The 18,930-nt window shown below is 30.3% G+C and overlaps 1 protein-coding gene and 1 long non-coding RNA gene across 5 annotated transcripts in view; one reads left to right on the top strand and one right to left on the bottom strand.

Moving 5' to 3' along the window:
- Window positions 1-545: 545 nt before the first annotated feature.
- Window positions 546-1,095, bottom strand: LOC117239289. The gene is made up of 2 exons (XR_004494407.1): window positions 961-1,095; window positions 546-930 (listed from the first exon to the last, which is right to left on the bottom strand). It is a non-coding gene; the product is annotated as an uncharacterized LOC117239289 (long non-coding RNA).
- Window positions 924-18,930, top strand: part of LOC117239286 (protein held out wings) — a 46,714-nt gene continuing 28,707 nt past the window's right edge. For all 4 annotated transcript variants that reach the window (XM_033504767.1, XM_033504765.1, XM_033504766.1 and 1 more), the window contains exon 1: window positions 924-1,527. In XM_033504767.1, coding sequence (XP_033360658.1) covers window positions 1,401-1,527 — 127 coding nt within the window. In that variant the 5' untranslated portion in view covers window positions 924-1,400. The remainder of the gene's footprint in view (window positions 1,528-18,930) is intronic.

Here is an 18,930-nt window from a genome sequence, read left to right as displayed (position 1 = left end):
AAATACAAATGTTTGATACGAAGAGAATGAGTTTCTCATTTCTCTTTCAGTAATGAGCACGTAATTAAGCGAATAAAGCCTATTCAATAGATCGGTCACATATAGATCAACGTCCTTGATTTTGGTAGTCCCTCACACAACGGCAGGATATACGAATAAACGTGTTTCGTGATGTTCCGTTAACAAAAAGAATTTCATGAAACGGAGTAGCGTCCGACTCATGAATCACAAAGATCGCAAGAGGCAGGGTATGTTAGTAGATATCTACGTCCCTGAATTATCCAACTTGTATGCGGTGATGGTATGGCGCGTACCTCACGATCACGATCAGTACTCGCGCGTACGCAGAGGCCGTATATGGTAGTGGGCGGTAGAAGCGCGCCGATAGAGGTACGCAAGACCAATACACGGACGACGCATGCGCAAAACAAGTGCTGCGCATGCGTTCAAACTCAGGAATCTACGGGTAGCTCACCGCGGCACATGCACGGATAGTGCAGTAGAGCCGAGAGTCCCGTAGCGTGTGTTTGTTTTTAATTTCGCGATCTACGATCTAACTTTTTAACCTTAACAGAATCCAACTCGTGAGAGAGGCTGTATTCTTCTTCTCTCTCTCTTTCTCCCCCTCTCTCTTTCTTTCTCCTTTCTCTCTTCCTCTCAGTGTCTAATTTTCCTGCCTTTCCCTTCCTCTATCTCTCTCTCCTTTTTCTCCTTCCCTCCTTCTTTCTTTTTCTTCCCCCTTCTCTCTTCCTCTCCTTTCCTTCTCCTCCTCTTCCTTCTCAACCCTCCTCGTCTTTCCTTTCTCCTCCGCTTCTTCTCCCTTGTTCGTAATTTCGCTCTCTCTCTTTCTCGCGCGTGCTACTTCTTTCCCTGTCCCACCTTCTATCCTCCCTGTTTCTGTCGCTCTTACATACTTCTCTCCCTCTCCTCCTCCTCCTCCACCTCCTCCTCCTCCTCCACCTCCTCCTCCTCCTCCTCCTCCTCCTCCTCCTTTACCTCCTCCTTCTCCTTCTTATACATAGTATACTGACTCCGCTATTTCTAAAAACGTAACGCAATCGTGGCGACGTATGCGAGGAGCGCGCCAGAGAAACCACGAGTGAGAAGGCGCGACGCACGAACAGCGAGTTGTATTAATTACGAGATAATTGTGCGAAAAATAAAAAGGCAAAGTGATATAATAGTGAATAATTGAAAAATCAGCGTTAACGTTGTGCAAAACCAAAACGTGAAAGGACTACTGTTGTTTTGAATCTTAATTGCAACGTCGTCTGTCTCTTGCTCGTTTACGTTTAACGATCACTTTTTCTTTCCGTTTCCCTCTCTTTGCAATACCTTTTTTGTTTTTGTATCTTTTTCTATTTTCGCGTGACCGCCATAGGAGTAATCAAGTAATTGCGATGTGTGATAATACTAACACGACGACGCAGAGTATAGCGGACTACCTGTCACAGTTACTAAAAGATCGAAAGCAGTTAGCTGCTTTCCCTAATGTCTTCATACATGTAGAGCGCCTACTAGACGAAGGTAAGCAACCATTAATCCACTAATATCTTCTGTACCTTCGGTAATGCATCATTTCACTCGCGACACGCCTTACTTTGGTTGCATGATTAACGCCCACAGCGATTCATACTTGGAGTTCGGTCCAAGCATGTTCTACATGCCTGTGAAACTTTCGCCATAGTTTCTGAGATCTTACGGATTTCGCTACGGCATTCGCGCACGCGAAAAAAATACGCAACGTCGCTTCGCGTCGTGTCGAGGAACGCTGTTCATGCCTGAGATACCGGTTCTTGTTACCTCGTAGTTTCCCATAATCGGCAACGAACTGCTCGCAAACATCGTATCTCGATCATGTGTCACGTGTTACGCGTCCCGGTCTGCTCTTCGTGTCTTCGAGCCTGCCGTTCACTTTATTTTTCCAATTTTCTACGTCGGAGCGAGAAGGACAGGAAATTAACTTATACAATGTAAGTTGATCAAAGTAACTTACAATTTCATGTGACTTACGATCCATATACATAACTGATCGATTCTACTAATCTTGACATAATTCGATTTAGTCTATTCGGCATTCCGCCAGCCTGGCTCAGAATTATTGCATACGGCTGAGGAAACAAGATATGAAATAACGGGCGGGGAAACTGTCATTCTGAAAATCAACTATACAAATCTACTAATGTCATGGATTATGGAAAATTCGTAGTACACAGTTTGCTCACGCCCGTATTTTATGTTTGCGTTTCTCTTGCTCGTTAATATGTGTTTTCTCTATAATCTGCTTCACTCGTATCAACCATTCTGGAGAATAGTTTTTCACTCTCTATTTTTAGACAGTCTTGTGCGTGCGTCACGTACGTGTATGCACTGTACACATGCAGACTTTACGACACGTTTACGGTGCTTTCAGTTTTTTTCTAGACAAGAAACGTAAATTCGTAAATTTTCATATAAAATCTAGTAAAATGTTTAATATATCGCCGCTCTATGTAGTTCTCAACTATTCTGTCTCCACTACTTTGTAAACTGAGAAAACTCAGTCTAAAGTTCATGATGTTTATATTATTGTGCGGTGTTAGGGCTTAACAGAACTGAATATTTATTGCTTTCTAACTGGAATTTTTATTGTATTATCACCAAATTGTATTCTTTATAATAATGAGACATACGTACTTATATGAATTAATCAATTCCTTGTTTTCTTGAAAAATGGAGTTAGGACTAATTACGAACCAGGGCGACGATATATTAAATTTATCTTGTGCATTGTACATTTGAGTATTATTATATGTCATTGGGAAACAAGAAAAGTTCGCAAATTAAAGTTAGTAATTCAGAAGATGAAGAAAGAGATATATGTAATATCCTGAATGCAGAAAGTTTTAAGCATCCAGTCTACATATGAATTATTTCCTATTTTTTGTTTGTAAATTGTGTCTCTAAATTCTATCATCACTTTATATGCGCGATTTTGTGATATATACTTGTTCCAATATATGAACCACTTAAAAGGGAAACTGATCAATTTGGTTTTTTGCAAATGTCAATTTTCATTATCCGGATACACGATTTACGTTCAATTCTCAAGTAGTAAATGACTTAATTTCATAAGCTCATTTTGCTCATGGGCATGGCGTAAATAATATTATCTACGCTCTAAGGCAAATTTTTAAAAATTACGTTCATAATTCTAATTGTCAACTTTCATAGTTAAACAATGTGGCTTCAAGACTATTCATATTCATATATGTATTTTTTGTTCTTTCGTACAATGTAATTTCAGAATATATATATCATATATAGGGTTTGTGTTGAAAACTTGGCATATTGTATTTTTGACTTCTCTTTAAATTACTGAAGCATGAGTCACGTGGAAATACATATAATTTAATAGCACTGTTATTACAATAAAGCACGAATTATAAAGTAAAATATATATTTTTTGTATATCTGGTTAAATTATTATTTGGTTTCTTTACGAATTAATTTATTTTAAGTACCTAAAACTTGAACAAAAACCATACTTTGGAAATAATACCTTCTAATTATGAAATATCATTTTATGAAAGAGCTGCTATTTATATATTTTCTAAAATACTTTAATATCGTTCGAAATATGTTTGTCAATATTTATTTCATGTTTTTAGCATTTTTACTATATGTGTCATTTTGCTATGTATACGCAAACATATTCGCAGTGAATCTAATTGAATAATTTAATACACAAGAAATCATAAAATGATTTTTCTATCGCGACTTATTGTCAGTAGTAAAATTATACTTAATAGGAGCATTTAACTCTCGGAAGGGAAATACATAACCTATATCTAAAGAGCATATTATTACTGCATCGAAACAATCACTTACTATATATGTATTTATGGTTAAAGGGTATATATATTTATTTTTATACTATAATTATATAATAATTATGTAATTGGTAATATTCGTATTTATTTAACACAACTCATAATGATTAGTGTTTAAAAGTAACTTTGTAAATAATAGTTCTGGTAGTGTCTACAATCATAGATTCCTATTATTTGTGATTGTAACTTGTATTTGCATTTGTAAATAACAGATACATAGTTACTTCGTAGTATGTGATTTACATATAGAAAAATAATAAATTTAAAAGTAATTTTTGTCATTTTTGCAACTAAATACGTGTTATTTTAATAACTATAATAAAGTTCTAAATGTATTATTTTAGTAACTATAACAAATAAATGTATGCATAGATTTTTTTACTCAATATTTGGAAAATCAGGTGAAAGCTTCTCTGTTATTTTTGATTTGCTTGAAAATAACATTATTTAAAGCGTATGTGCATTTTAGTCGTCTATACTGTTTCACAGGAAATGTGTCAAATGACGTTTACGACAAGAACCGGTTTTGCGAAAGCTCTCTGATCTCGCGCATTCCTACAAGGATATAGTCCTGTTGATGCAAAGAAATTCATTTTATTCTTCTCTTCTTCGATTAAATTTAGTATGATATTTCATTGATTAATGTTCAAAATTCAGTTTTATGCATTTCTTATTCCTTATATTGATTTATACTTCATACATATCTTAAGTATTATACGAGTATATCAATTCATAAACGAGAAACCTTTCGTCGATAATTTTGTTCAGATATTGTGCTTGTCATATAAGTATACTCGTTATGTTAACTAAATTATATTATTAAAAACAAATCGACACACAGCGCCTTGCTAACAGCCTCAGAATATTAGAGCCTTTAGCAAAAATTAGGATATTATATATCCTTATATTATTATATATTGTCTTGTTTTAACACAAGAAGTTATCGCTAATATCTTTGACAGTTGGTGCGACTTTAAGTAATACAACATCAACTCCAATTAACAGGATTAGAAAATCTGGTAATACGTACATGATTTTGACGCATCTATCTGTGCTCTGGTGTACGACGCCTTCAGACGAAAGTACGGTTTGCATTGCACGCAGTTAGTCTTCTGTTACATTCTAAACGATCTTTTCGACAAGGATTTTAACGTATACGGAGCTTCTTTCCGACCTAAACTTCTCTTGCCTGTTAAAAGTTGAACTAGCTTACAATTGAGGACGGACATGTAGTATTAAACGTAGTGAAAGAAAATTAGCGAAAAACTGAAGAGAACAAACATGTCATAACACGTTATGATGTAGACCTGGAGTCTCTGCACAATGTTGTTCATCGTAATGCATAGTTCATGATGGCTCAACCGTATTGCAATCGTGTTCGAAAGATCTATTTCGAACACGACGTAGCAAGTTTTCTCGGTGACCTAGTGGCGTGAATAGAACTCGTTGTCAAGCGCGTCCTTTCGAAACTGTCTAGCGAAAACTTGGACAGACACGAGGTCTAGTTTTCTTCTGCTACTAGGTCGTTGTGCTTAATCATTTCAAATGGAAACGTATGAAATCATACACGGTCTCAAATATAATAGATTGATTAGTGTCGTATCACATCTCACGGAACAATTCATACATACTTCAAGGAAATCGAGCTTTTCCTATCTATATGTATACTGATAATCTCATTTAGATCAAACATATCTATCTAGATTTTAATGAAGTATGTAAGCCAGATATAAACATTAAAACAATGCATTAAGAATAATTTCTTTAATCTTCATTTGCTTTTTGTTCATTTTTAAGTAACGATTTAATTTCAGTAATGATTATAAAGGGCACTGCTATATTTTGCTATTGCATCTTCGATCAATATCTTTTCGCGTAAAATACATTCACATAAAACTTTTCAAGCAAGTGAGAAGCGATAGTTTTAGAGATTAACAATGGTGTGTACTTACATATATTGAGGTCGATTATACCAATAATATTTTCATATTTTTGGAACTTTTGTTCCGTTTAAAGCTTGTCGATAAGTAAGCTTCCAGTAAACTTACATATTTCACATTCTCATTTTCACTATTCGTTCTCTCCGGTAACTGTTTCCCTGTTATTCAATTTCTTGCTTGCACTTGACCTGATCTGTTTACAAGTATTCAAAACATTAAAACACGACCATAATCTGCCAGAATATGTTACAAATGTAAATAGTCTACTTATATGTATTTCTAAGGACTGCTACTACTAACAATTACTAAATGTAGTAGTGAAGAACTTCCAATGTTTTCAATAAATTTATTAAAGAATTTATTACATCCTAATTTATGTTTAACTTTTTGTGTAATGAAATTTTATGAAATTGTCCTTATATTTGACCAAATTTTTTTTTGTTTGCGGCTTGCATAGTACCTATATTTGCGCTCATTACTATTAATGAAATTGACATAAAGTTTAACGAATAACACTGTAATATCCGGTTGATTTGATTTTCAATATGCATAGATTTTTGGTATAATCTAAATAAATAGGTATATGTGTAATGTTTCCAAGGTTGATATACGACATTTATACTTATTCGATTAAATAAACTTTAGAAATTGTTTCCATATATTCACAAAAATTATATTCTTTTCGCTATAAAAATACAACTGGTGAAATCAGTAACTAGAATTGATATTTATGTGTTACTATTTTTATTCAAAAATATCTAAATTATTTCTCCTGACTTTAACCGAACGAACAAATATATAAGTATGTATATACATATACTTAATTTTGTGCGTATAGTGAATTTGCAGTATGTGACAAGTTATTAATTAGCTTTTAATGAAAAAGACGCTGAAACGATGGTTTGTACGTAAAAATAAAAATACATACACGAGCAAGTACAATTTCTCGTAAACACATCCAATGAGAAAGATGGAGAGAAAGAGTGTATGTGTGTGTGTGTGTTATTAGTCGACAAAAGGGAAGTAAGGTGGGTAAAGAAGAAACGATTTCCTCGAAAGCAGAGAACCACGTGTTTATACTTTCTTCGTTTCCCTTTGATAATCTTAGCATGTTGAATGGCAAATGTTCGTACTCGCAGCTATCACTAGAGTATCAGAAGATAATTGCAAAGACTCTACTCTTCTTTTCTTTTCTGATTGTTTTCTTTAGTATGTCGTAATGATAAGTAGCAAGGCGACAGCAGCAATAGCGACAGCAGTGGTTGCAAAGGCGGTAGCGGCCGCATTCCTTCTTTCTTCTTTGTTCCTCTTTACTTCTCTTCCTTTTACTTCAGCGAAGAGGTTACACATACCCGTTAGCGATCGCGGTCGATATCGTACGTAGGCACAGTTTACATAAATACTTACCGAAACGGAAAGATATTATTATTTTTTCCACTGATATATTTAATCCCGTTCATTCTTAACTTCTTCTAATGTCGTTGGATTACCTAAATACTTAAGGTTTTCGACCGTAATAGCGATTTACATTTAAATAAATTTTATCTGATACGATAACCACTTTATAATGTGGAGATTTCAAGTGTACCACGCGCTTAATGTCAACAGTACATAAGATCGTAATCATTTGATAACAAGTTGTTGTGATAAATCTTCGATAACTGTTAGTGAAGTATTAAATTACAAGTGGTGGATCTATATAATATATTAAATGACGATTAGCAAACTTATATAGTTTACATATAGATATGTACGTTGTACTACACTAATGCGTTTTAGATCATTCTAACAAGTTATGATCGGTTTTAATATTATCGATACAGAACAAAAGCTTAAATCAATATAGAATCATAATACTTTTTTTATAAATGAATATAACTAAGTTTAATATTTTGTAATATTTAGAAAGGTACTATTTCTTTATGATCGACATTTACTTTTTAAAATACGCCTTAAATGAGTGAAATTTTATTCGTAATATGTTGTACGTAATTAGAAAATTTTATACAAAAATCCTTCAGCGAACGCCGAATATTATTTTAAACGTAAGAATATGAATGTAAAATTATAATCAGATAATCAGAAAATTCCTACAATTAATTTGAATATTAACAATTAAATGATATGTAATATGAGAGTTGAACTTAGACTGCACCCAAAATAAAAGTAGAATTTTTATTTTTTCTTTCATATACATAGGTATATAAGTGCAATATCTTTTCCAAGTAGCTATATCATTATATCTTTCTATAATATTCCCTTCTAAACGTCATTATACTTATTCGACTTAATTAATTTCTCTTTTTAATGTTATCTCATTGTTATTATAAATAAGATGAACAATTTTCTGATTTTTTAATTTTTCGAGAAACATATTTATTTTACGTAAATATAGGATGAAAATTGTTTGCTTAACGTGAACATTAAATTCTTCCAAATTACTTGAAACCATGAACGAGATTTAAGATATGTTAAACATAAGAATTTTTTATAATATTAAAATTTAATACATAAGTACATATTTTAAATTTAATCATTAAGTATATCTATACTCCTTATCTGAATGTACGAATGCGGATAATAGTTATTTCATTAAACATTACAAATATTTTTTTTCAGATTCATTCATTTAGAAAGTCATTATAAACATGAGTATAATATCTGAAAACATTAATGCAATTCTATCTATAAGAGTGTATTGTATTGTGAATGAAATTACTATTAAAATGTAGTGGATTGAGTAGTGCAGTGAAAATTGAAAGTACATATATCTGACATTCTATGTCTATATACATATTTATAGATGCATATCGAGAATTACATGCGTATTTCGTATGCAGAAATTAATAGATTTGAATGTTCAAAATTAAAAAAAATGTATTGTATGAATAAATAGTTATTATGTTCAAAGTTTCGTATATTAGTTCATTTAAGAAACAAGTTGAGATATTGACGATAAGAAAGGAATAATATATAGATAACTATATTTTTCATAAACTTTTAAAACAATTTAATCTATTACAGATAATATGTATTTTATTCAAATATTATTCATGACCGTACCAGCATACCTGTCGTAATTTAGTAACTTGTTTACTTCTTTTATTGTAATGGAATTATTATTATTCTAATATTAATTATGACTATTAATTATGTTTTATTTCATTATTATTGTTATATTTATTTATTTAGCTATTTATTGTTGCATCGTCGATAATAATAATCAACGTTTCTTCAAAGTATTGTTTGCACTTCGTCTTTTGTTTCCTTTCTTTGTAGTTGCTTTTAAATAATCTGTTTCTACATTCTTACACATATAAGAGAAGGTTACCTTTTTAAATTTTATTAAATCCCTCGCAGTAGCTGTTCCACTAAGCAAAGACGTTTCTCCGTTTCTAAATAAGGAAATGTCTACGCGCCCCCACTTTTGCAGTCCTCACCGTGGTCGACCTGTCATGTCGTCATTTCGTCTATGTCTATGCCTATGTCGTGGAGACCAGACCACCGTATACGTTCTTACGCACGTATATATAATATATAGGCTGTTCCGTAAGCTTGCCATATATAGATTCCTCAAGTATCTGTGAATGTAGCGTACATTGTACACATACGGTGATACGTTTATCATGCACATAGCTATCGGTCTATCAGCTTTTTTAATCAACAATTATCCATATTGAATGCGTATTTATGCGTTTCTATTTAGTGATCTTCATTTGTTATTACTATTAATTAATATATTAAATTTCTAGAATATAATAAACTCATATTAGATACTAGAAATATAAACCTGGTTAATTTTTCTATTCATGTTAATAAATATTCATTAAAAATGAAATCTTTGGTTGCAAGAATATTCAATTATATACATATATACTATGCATATAATAATTGTTAGGTAACATATAAAAATGTGATAATTTCTTAATGAAAGTAATATACGTACAATAAAATTTTGATATTTTCCTGGCTATTATGCATTTGAGTTCATTGTCAGTAGCGTTTATATGAGTGCGTTTATATTATATAAACGCTTTTAAAAATTATAATGAAAAACTTGCTGTTTGTTTTTAAAATTAACAAAAGATACCTATAGAATATGTCTAGATACAGAACATACCAATTAATAATACAATATAACAAATGGTATAATATTTTGTGAATCTTTGATAAGTGAATGTTTGATAGTGATTTAGTATATTGATTGATTAATTTAATATTGATAATACATAATAGTGATTCAATGTTGACTGATTCAGTATTGATAATAATATATGGTAATGATTCAATGAAATTTGTTAATAAAATCTTTATTGATAAGAGCATTAATGAAACTTTCAAACTATCAAATTGATTAAATTTATTTTTGTTCCTATGTATCTGTTTTACATTACATAACTTTTCGTTCATTAGATTTCGTTAATTATACAAATCTTTTTAACTACATATAATAAATAAATAAACGCCGACTGTAATTAATTGATGCACCTGCGATTAATCGGTCAATAGAATAAACTATGCTGAATAAATTTAGTTTGTGATATACGATTTATAGGTTGATACGGTATATCGATATAGGTTAGCGTTATTTTAAAATGCGTTAGTACGTACGTGCAAAGAAATAATGAATAGAATGATGGGACGGAGATTTAGACAAAAGAAAAATATCATGAAACCCTTAACAGTGGCCCTTGGGAACACATAGGGGCCGATGACCGGATTGACCTGCAGTTCGCTTCATGCCGCATGGCATCCACCAACGGGCTCGTGCCACTTCGTCTTCGTTCCATTCTCGTCATTCTCCGTCTCTCTTCTGTTATTTTGCTCCCTCGTTCCTTCACTTGTTCGTTTGCTCACTCGTGTGAATTTAGTCTTTAACCTTCTTCTTATTTTTTCTCTTCTCCTGCTTCTTCTTCTATTTCTTTTTCCTCCTGCTTTCTTCCATTCTTTGGGTTGATTTGTGTTATATTTTTGTTTCAAAAAGGAAAAATCTCGTATTTTTCAAGCGGTGCAATTGTCATCTCTTAATTTTTCTGTTTCGTTCGAATATCAATTCGCTCAATTATGTCCCCCGTTCCCTTTAACCTTCTTTTTTCACTCCCACAATTTTCGTTCTTTATCATTCTTGAGTATTTTTTACTCTCCTTCCCCCCGTTTTACTCACTCTCCACCCTTCTTGCGCATATCCTCGTTGGTATCCACCATCCGCCCCCCTCCATTCGATTCGAGTCTCTTACTTTAAGCTTCGAAAAGTAGGTAGGGTGAAAGGAATTCTCTACCGTCTCCGTTTCCAAGCGGCACTCTTCGCTCTTCTCTTCGTCAATCTTTCTGCTTGCCTTGAGTTGGGCGTGCACTCACACACGTTTACTTGGGTCATTATACCAAACCGTATATTCCCGTACTGTACTCAGTCTTAGTCGGTCATCTTCGCCTCGAGTTAAAGCAAAGCAGGTTCAACATCTATAGTTGTTGAAACTTCGAGACGTCAGTGTGATTCTCATATCATATATATATATATATGCATTTAAAATGAATTGTTTAAATTTTTATTACAAACCCAGATAAAAATCTTGAAAACAATGATTTTTACGTGTTTCTTCGCGATTTCGGCCAATTGCAATTTTTTTCGACAATTTTTTTTATGTCATCTAGTAAACTAATTCTAATTTAATTTCTGAAAAAAAAGAAAGGCTATACGCGAAAAATCTGCATTGTCCATCAATTTATTTTGGTATATAAGATAGCCTGTAGTCAGTAACCCACTTCTATTGGGAATTAGTCAAATAATATTTGACAAATTTCCAAATTTAATTTTCTTAAAAATGAAACCCACAGCACAGTTTCATCCTTCTTAAATTCCGTCTTATTTTGTGTCATAGAATCACCCTGATTCCATTTGTAATCTGTACTATGATTTCTAGATTAACTTGTGCAAAATTCATATTGTATATAGTGTGAAGAAATTGTTTTCTCTATTTTTCTCTATATTTTATTCATATATAAAATGTATTCCTTTTAGAAGTAGACTAACATGAGATATAAAATTTTATTAATTCTATACTATGAAAATATTAAATAGAAATGATTAGAGGTTATTAGAAATTCTTAAAAATTAAATGAAAAGCAATAAATACTAACGATAAATACAAGTTAAATATTCGAAAATCTGGGAAATGAAAGTAAGAGAATAAAGTGGTAGTCGGTAATCATAGTAATCAAATTTTCGACTTTTCGTGGTGAAAATATACATTTGTGCCAGTTCATTCAATTTGCATTTAAGATTAATTTATATTAATATTATTTTTATACAACATAAATTAATATAGTTTTTTATATAGACGTAAAAGAAATATTTATGTATATGTATGTTTAATTTAATCATGTAAAAGATAATGTAATATCCAGATGCTTTTAGCATGATTCAATACTGAAATGTGATAATAATCAGTAAAATATTTTTGAAAATACATTTCTTCTTGCTGGTTTATATTCTATAAATTATTAACAATATTGTATCGTTAGTATGTTTTTAATTAAAGAAAGTGCGTGCTTTTCTCATATCTGTATTAATAAAGATATTTATATTATTATTGTGTATATTATTATGTATATTTGTTGCAAAATTTATATTTATGTATCTATTTTAACTTCTATGAATAGTAAGAAACTAAATTGTGTTATTAGTGTAACGTTTGTACAAAGACAGTGTGAATAAAAGAGCTAGAAAACTTGACTTCTTCCAAATTGACGTAAATCAATGCAGTAGCATTTGTTAATACTGTTATTAATAGATAAACTGCATTCAAATTATATAATAGTTGTAACATTCTTGCCCTGAAAGATGTTAACCGTATGAGATAAGATATCTGAAATCGAAATATGAAATACTTTGTCATTATTAAGACATTTAATGCAAAGAAGTAAATATTAAGGGAAATACAATATACTTTATGGTATGAAGAATTTTATGAAATATTTCGTGTGAAACTTGTGTAATAAAATATGTACATTTTCAAGAAAAAGCTCTTTCATATAAACGAAAGAAGTTTAATAAAATAGATTTTATTTTATATTTTCGATTTATTAATTATGAAATCTTGAAGCAAAACGTGTCTGAAATATTAGTAGATTACCTTTTTGTAGCTAGTGAAATAAACAAAATTTCTATACTTAACCCTTAAAAAATCTCAAATAGTTTTCACACAAGGAGATTACATCTTGAATGAACTTTTTGGACAAAAGAAAATTTAGAGTAGATGGAGTGGATCATTAATGTAATCAAATGCTAAAATATTACACGCTAATGGATACCCGTTTAAAAATTGTGATGTGTATCCTTTATTGAGTTAAACTAACATAGTTCTTTAATTGTTATCGCGATAAATAGATAAGTAGTGTGTACAATAGTATTTAGGATTCCGGTTTGAATCTTGCTAGGTAAGAATCTTTTTTCTATTTTCTTTTTCGTTATTGAAGTTGTATATTTTTGACGTATCATAATAAAAATGATTTAATTTCGGATTCATCATTTAAACATATGAAATAATAATATTAAATTTAATAGTTGACAGAAAATGACAGAAAATATATATGTAACTTTAACCTTTCATGAAATAATTTCGTTTGTTTTCATTTATACGCATGCACGTAAGAAAAACATAAACGAGGAAGTACTGCGTTGTGTTTCCTTATCTTCCATACGATAAATTTTGGAATATTAAAGTTAAGATATCTTTTAAATTAATCTTTCTTTGATCCAAATACTTTGAAATTTTTTGTAGAGAATTAAAAAATGCATCGAATGGTGCATAAAAAGATTTACAGTTCCGCTTAAAAAAAGATAGGGGTGACCTCCAAATGTTTGAAACGTCTCCGCTTTCAGAGAAGACATATGTACCATCTGATGCATCACTTGAAAGTCGAAACTATTTAATTTCTCCTAATGAAATTTTTTTCGAAGTTTAATTATTTCCTTGCTTTTCATGCTTCAAAGTATGCTACACATACTTGTTACATGTACAATATAATAATAAAATATAATGCAGAGAATGAAAATTCTGATTTAATTTCCATTTTATAAAAAATAAAAAATAAAAATAACGTCTCAAATATTTCTTTAAAAACTCTATCTGTAGCAGAATAATATACGTATACATTGGCTACAATTTTATTAAGGTTAATGATATTTGCGTACTATGATCTCTGATGTACTTGAAATATTATATTCTGGAAAAGTAAAAGGTTGAAAGGTTAAAAATATATGTAACAAAGGTTCTATTCTATTGATTAATTATCAATTATTGATAAATGATAAATAATAATATCGTCAATTATTGATAAAAAATATTAAATGATTTTCTAGTGATCATGAATTGCGTGCTATTTGTTAAATAAGTTTATAAATTAAATTTACCCGTGTTCCATGTTACAGTTTTCAATAATAGAATTTAACTATCGTATATTTTAAACATGTTGTGACATCATTTTATGGGGAAGGGTTAATAATATTGTTATTCTTATATTCCAGCTAAGTATGTAGATAATGTAAATAGTACGCGAAATGTATTTTTCTACATTATTTTTAGCGTTATACTTGTATGTTTGTAAGGCTTGTGTTAGAAATCATAGTTTAGTGTTGGTATAAAATTTCTTGGACAGTGACTTATAAATATATCCTTGTGACTCACTATGTGAAAATAAGTTGTGAATTGCTTAAGAAACTTGGCTACTAAGATATAACTTCAATACATGTGACATTGATTTAAAATCTGTATTTATAACGCACTATTGTGTTAATTCCAGAATTAATTTGTTGAAATCGATGAACAACATAGTGATAATACAAAATTAATATAACATCTATACAATATTTATCAATCGTTTTCAATTTGTTGTTCTTTAATTAACAATACGATTGGGTTATATTGATCTCTTATGATTAGTTACATAATGTTTGCTCTTAATTACCCGAACAATAATACAAATATTTAATAAACACAATTCTGTGTTTCAGTTGTCAACAAGATAGGTATTCCTTTTTTGTCATTTATTTATTTATGCTCATTTTGTGTGTTTGTGAATTAACTTTTTTTATACTTTGTGATATTTCTTTTTATTTTTTTCAGATCAAGTTTTTATCTTTTATTTGAGCTTAACTTAAATCATAACTTAAATATCATAAATATTATCACAAATTTTATACTACGCAATTGATAATTATACAATATTTTGTTAATAATATTTTATTAATTACGTAATATAAATAAAGGAAGCATTCTTTGCGCTCTCTTCAGTATTGTTTTTTTTTAAGTTAATACTAATGACTAGTGATTTATCAAAAATAAATATTGTTGAACATGTACGTACATGCATATTTTTGAAATATTCAGTTTTCAAGCGATCCTATTTTATAGATTGCACCACTATGTTTATTTAATGAAAAACTAATCTAGAGAGAGGGTCTGCTATATAATAAATTTCTAAACTCTCGGAACACACACTCGAATTATGTAAAATTACTTGTATCTATATTATGTCGATATGCAAATGGAATCTAAAAGCTTAATTATTGATTTGATTTGCGGCGCTATATAAAATGATATATAATCGCCTTTTTATTCTTTCAATAAGATCATAATTACCCTTAGATTAACTATATAGTTTGAAATACTATTAAATAATTATTACCACCAATAAGTGTTAGTGTATCTATTGGATGAAAAGCAAGGTTACGAAACTAAATGATTTTATTGAACTATGAAAATTGAAATTCGATGAAATTTTAGGTGCACAGTTTCTAGCAAGAGTAATAGTAGCTTTCATAGCATATAAAATATTATATTATATACATGAGTACAATACGTATATTATAGGACACGAAGTGTAATAAAATATTTTATTATTGTTATTAAATTTCGAGACGATTGCCGAAGTTCATTGAAATGTTTGGAAGTTGTGTCATTGTAATTACAAGTACCATTGTAACGAATTAAATTATTTTTCTTATTGTAAATTAACGAGAAGGTTTGTCTCCTCAAAACGCCATTGTCTTTTTCAACCGGTTGATCTGTGTCATGGATCGTAGTCTTGATGATTACGCCATCGATGATGTCATAGACGCTGCACCTAACCAATACCAACATCGATTCAGCATCACCACCTACGCTACACTTAGATAGATTTTTATTCTCACAGGTAATGAGCATTCATACTTCCCAGGTCTATATCGTCTTGGAATTTTACTTTAGCGTTTTCCCTCGTTTGGAGTTTGATTCCAAAAACAATGATTCATCGTTTGAAAATAATTGTGATTTGTATTTGCAAAATATGACTACAGTGTTCAGCAATATGACAGACAGTGAATAAAATTTTATAAAAAAATATTTCTTTTAATTAACATTCAACGTATTTCCGATTTAGCTTTGTACAATATTCTTGTTTTATAACAATCTCAATGTACATACATATGTATGTATACGTATGTATGTATATCAATACGCATTTCTGTGAGTCACAAGATGTTTCTACGAATGAAATTAACTAATTGACTCGCGATATGAGTCAAATATATATGTGTTTAAAGTTATTATTCAAACCAAAAATATTGTTTACGTCAGATAAAGTTTGTTCTAGATTTCTTCTGATTTTAGATAAGGAAAGAGGTGCAATATCGTAGCATGTGAAAGTTTAAATTAACATATAGTACTCGTTTCTTGTTTAATTGAAAATTTCGTTTCTGAATAATTACTGAAAGCAAAACAAAACAAATGTAATGGAAAACAGGAAGGTAAGAAAGCTACGAGAATACAATACAGCTGATGTCAGCTGTAATGAGCAATGTTGCTAAAAGTGGATATGATGCTGCGTTCTTTCGCTCGTGTGTTCTATCCTCTCTTTTCATTTACACTCTTATATCTGCGCACGCATGCGTAATACGTACTGTGGTAACATATACATACATGCATGCATATGTATATCTATACTCATAACTGTGTAGTCAGTGATACTTAAAAGTAGGTAGAACTGGAAACAAGTTTAAAAATATTGCTTATAGTAAAAAAGAGGCGGAACATACCGCTTTCTACATTTTGCATTTCCACTTAATTCACTTTTTCTTCAGTTGTCCTTAAAATCGTGTATTATTTATAAATAGGCAAAATTTGTTAACTTGATAAAGCTACAACTATAATACAATTATAAGTAGGCATTAATATTTTTATATAATACACACCTATAAATAATGATATATCTATGCACCATTTTATTTTACGATCTCTTGCCATTTTTCGTAATTTATTTATTCTTTTATTGTAAAACTTTTCGTCCTTCTCATTCGAAAATTCAGACACGCGCATCCTTGGACATTTTATGTTTTTGAAAAATCTTCAATTATGGAAATTTTCCAATGTGCAAAATTAAGGTTAGGTAAATATGGTAAGTGGGGTAACACCCACCACTTTTATGTATTTTTAACAAACGATTGCATATTGAATCGCATATTCAAATGCTGTCTAGCAAATTCCTTTTGATTATCACATGCAGAACCCAGATATCATTATTTAATTGTCATTCCAAGTTTATTTAAATGTTATAAAATTGATTTCTTTAAAATATTTAAGTATCTAGTTGAGTATCTTAGGTTTCATTCACTTAATATGGTTATTTACCAATATTAATCTTCATTGAGCTGCCACTTCTTCCTTATCTTCCAGATCAAAATCTCCACTATTAAATCTTTTAATCCATTTTTTAGTGGTATGCTTATCGATATTATCATCAGCGTACATATCATACATTTTCTTTTTATTTTTTCTACATTAATTCGTCGCATTAATTCATTTTTGCATCCATTGTAATCATTTTCGCATTTAATTCCGGAAATGGATATTGCATTGGTTCATGTTCAAGAAGATTTTTACTTTATACAAAACTGAAGGAGAACTGTCTAACGCTGTATAAGTAGATGAAATACTCTTAAGGCTGGATCAGGCACGGCCAGTAATTTAATCTAGTAAAATAGTAAGTAAAGCCGAATCATGTTGAATTGGAGGATCATGGCGGATGAAACAAGAATAAAACTAAAGCGACCTGTTTCGATAGATCATTTGCTTTGATATTGATTATCCAGAGTGAAAGAATATAAATTCCGTTTCACTTACTACTTAACGAAACTGACCATATCTGAACCAACCTCTACACTTTAGACCGCCTTTAACTTGTTTTGATATCTATACATGTTTAACATTTATCCAGCTAGTAAGTATGCACGTATAATGGATAAGCAATAGTAAGCATCTATTACTAGCATGTAGCTAGTAAGTATGCGTATAATGTATAAGCAGTAGTTTGATATGACACTTCTCGAAATATGTACGCGGTTGTGACGAACGAACCTATTATTCAATTTAGTATTTTAATATGAGAAATGCTTTTAACTTTGTTATTAATTAGTTCCATATTTGCAAACCCTTGAATTGTAAGGAAATGCTATTCTATTATTTTCATTGCGATAATATTTTTAAGGTTTCGAACATATAAATCATCTAATATAATACAAGCAAGGTTCTAAATATTTCGTGAAAAAATACTAAAAATATATACATATTATGTGCATGTACATATATATGTGCATATTGTTATAAAAATAAATTGATATTATATATAAATTGATATATCAAATATTTTTGTTCAACGATATTGTTTCTATAATCAAAAATTATTGAATATCGAAATGCACAGGTGGATAAAAAAGGGTTTAAAAAGTAATCAGCAGGTAAAAACATCATAATTTTACAAAGTGGAATTATGATTGACGAGGGCACTGATTAAAAATAAAGATAGGATGTAATACATCTTATAGGATAGATGATTGTTAGGCATGCGGTAAAAAATGTTTAATATAAAAGTTATTAATGTTCATACACATATACAAATGCCAACTCAAAAATTTTTTTTCTCCGCCACTATATATATAAATACATAAGTACATCCATTATTTTATTCACTATAAAATTCTCCTATGTGTATCGCATTTATCTTAGTAAGATAGTTCAGGAAATTGAAATTTAATCGTTTTAAAAACTTACACACATGTCTACATACATACGACTAAATGATTT

This window comes from Bombus vosnesenskii, unplaced genomic scaffold (assembly GCF_011952255.1).
Source record: "Bombus vosnesenskii isolate JDL3184/JDL3185 unplaced genomic scaffold, Bvos_JDL3184-5_v1.1 scf7180000013913, whole genome shotgun sequence".
Lineage (NCBI taxonomy): Eukaryota > Metazoa > Arthropoda > Insecta > Hymenoptera > Apidae > Bombus > Bombus vosnesenskii.
This window is presented reverse-complemented; position numbering and strand designations above follow the sequence as displayed.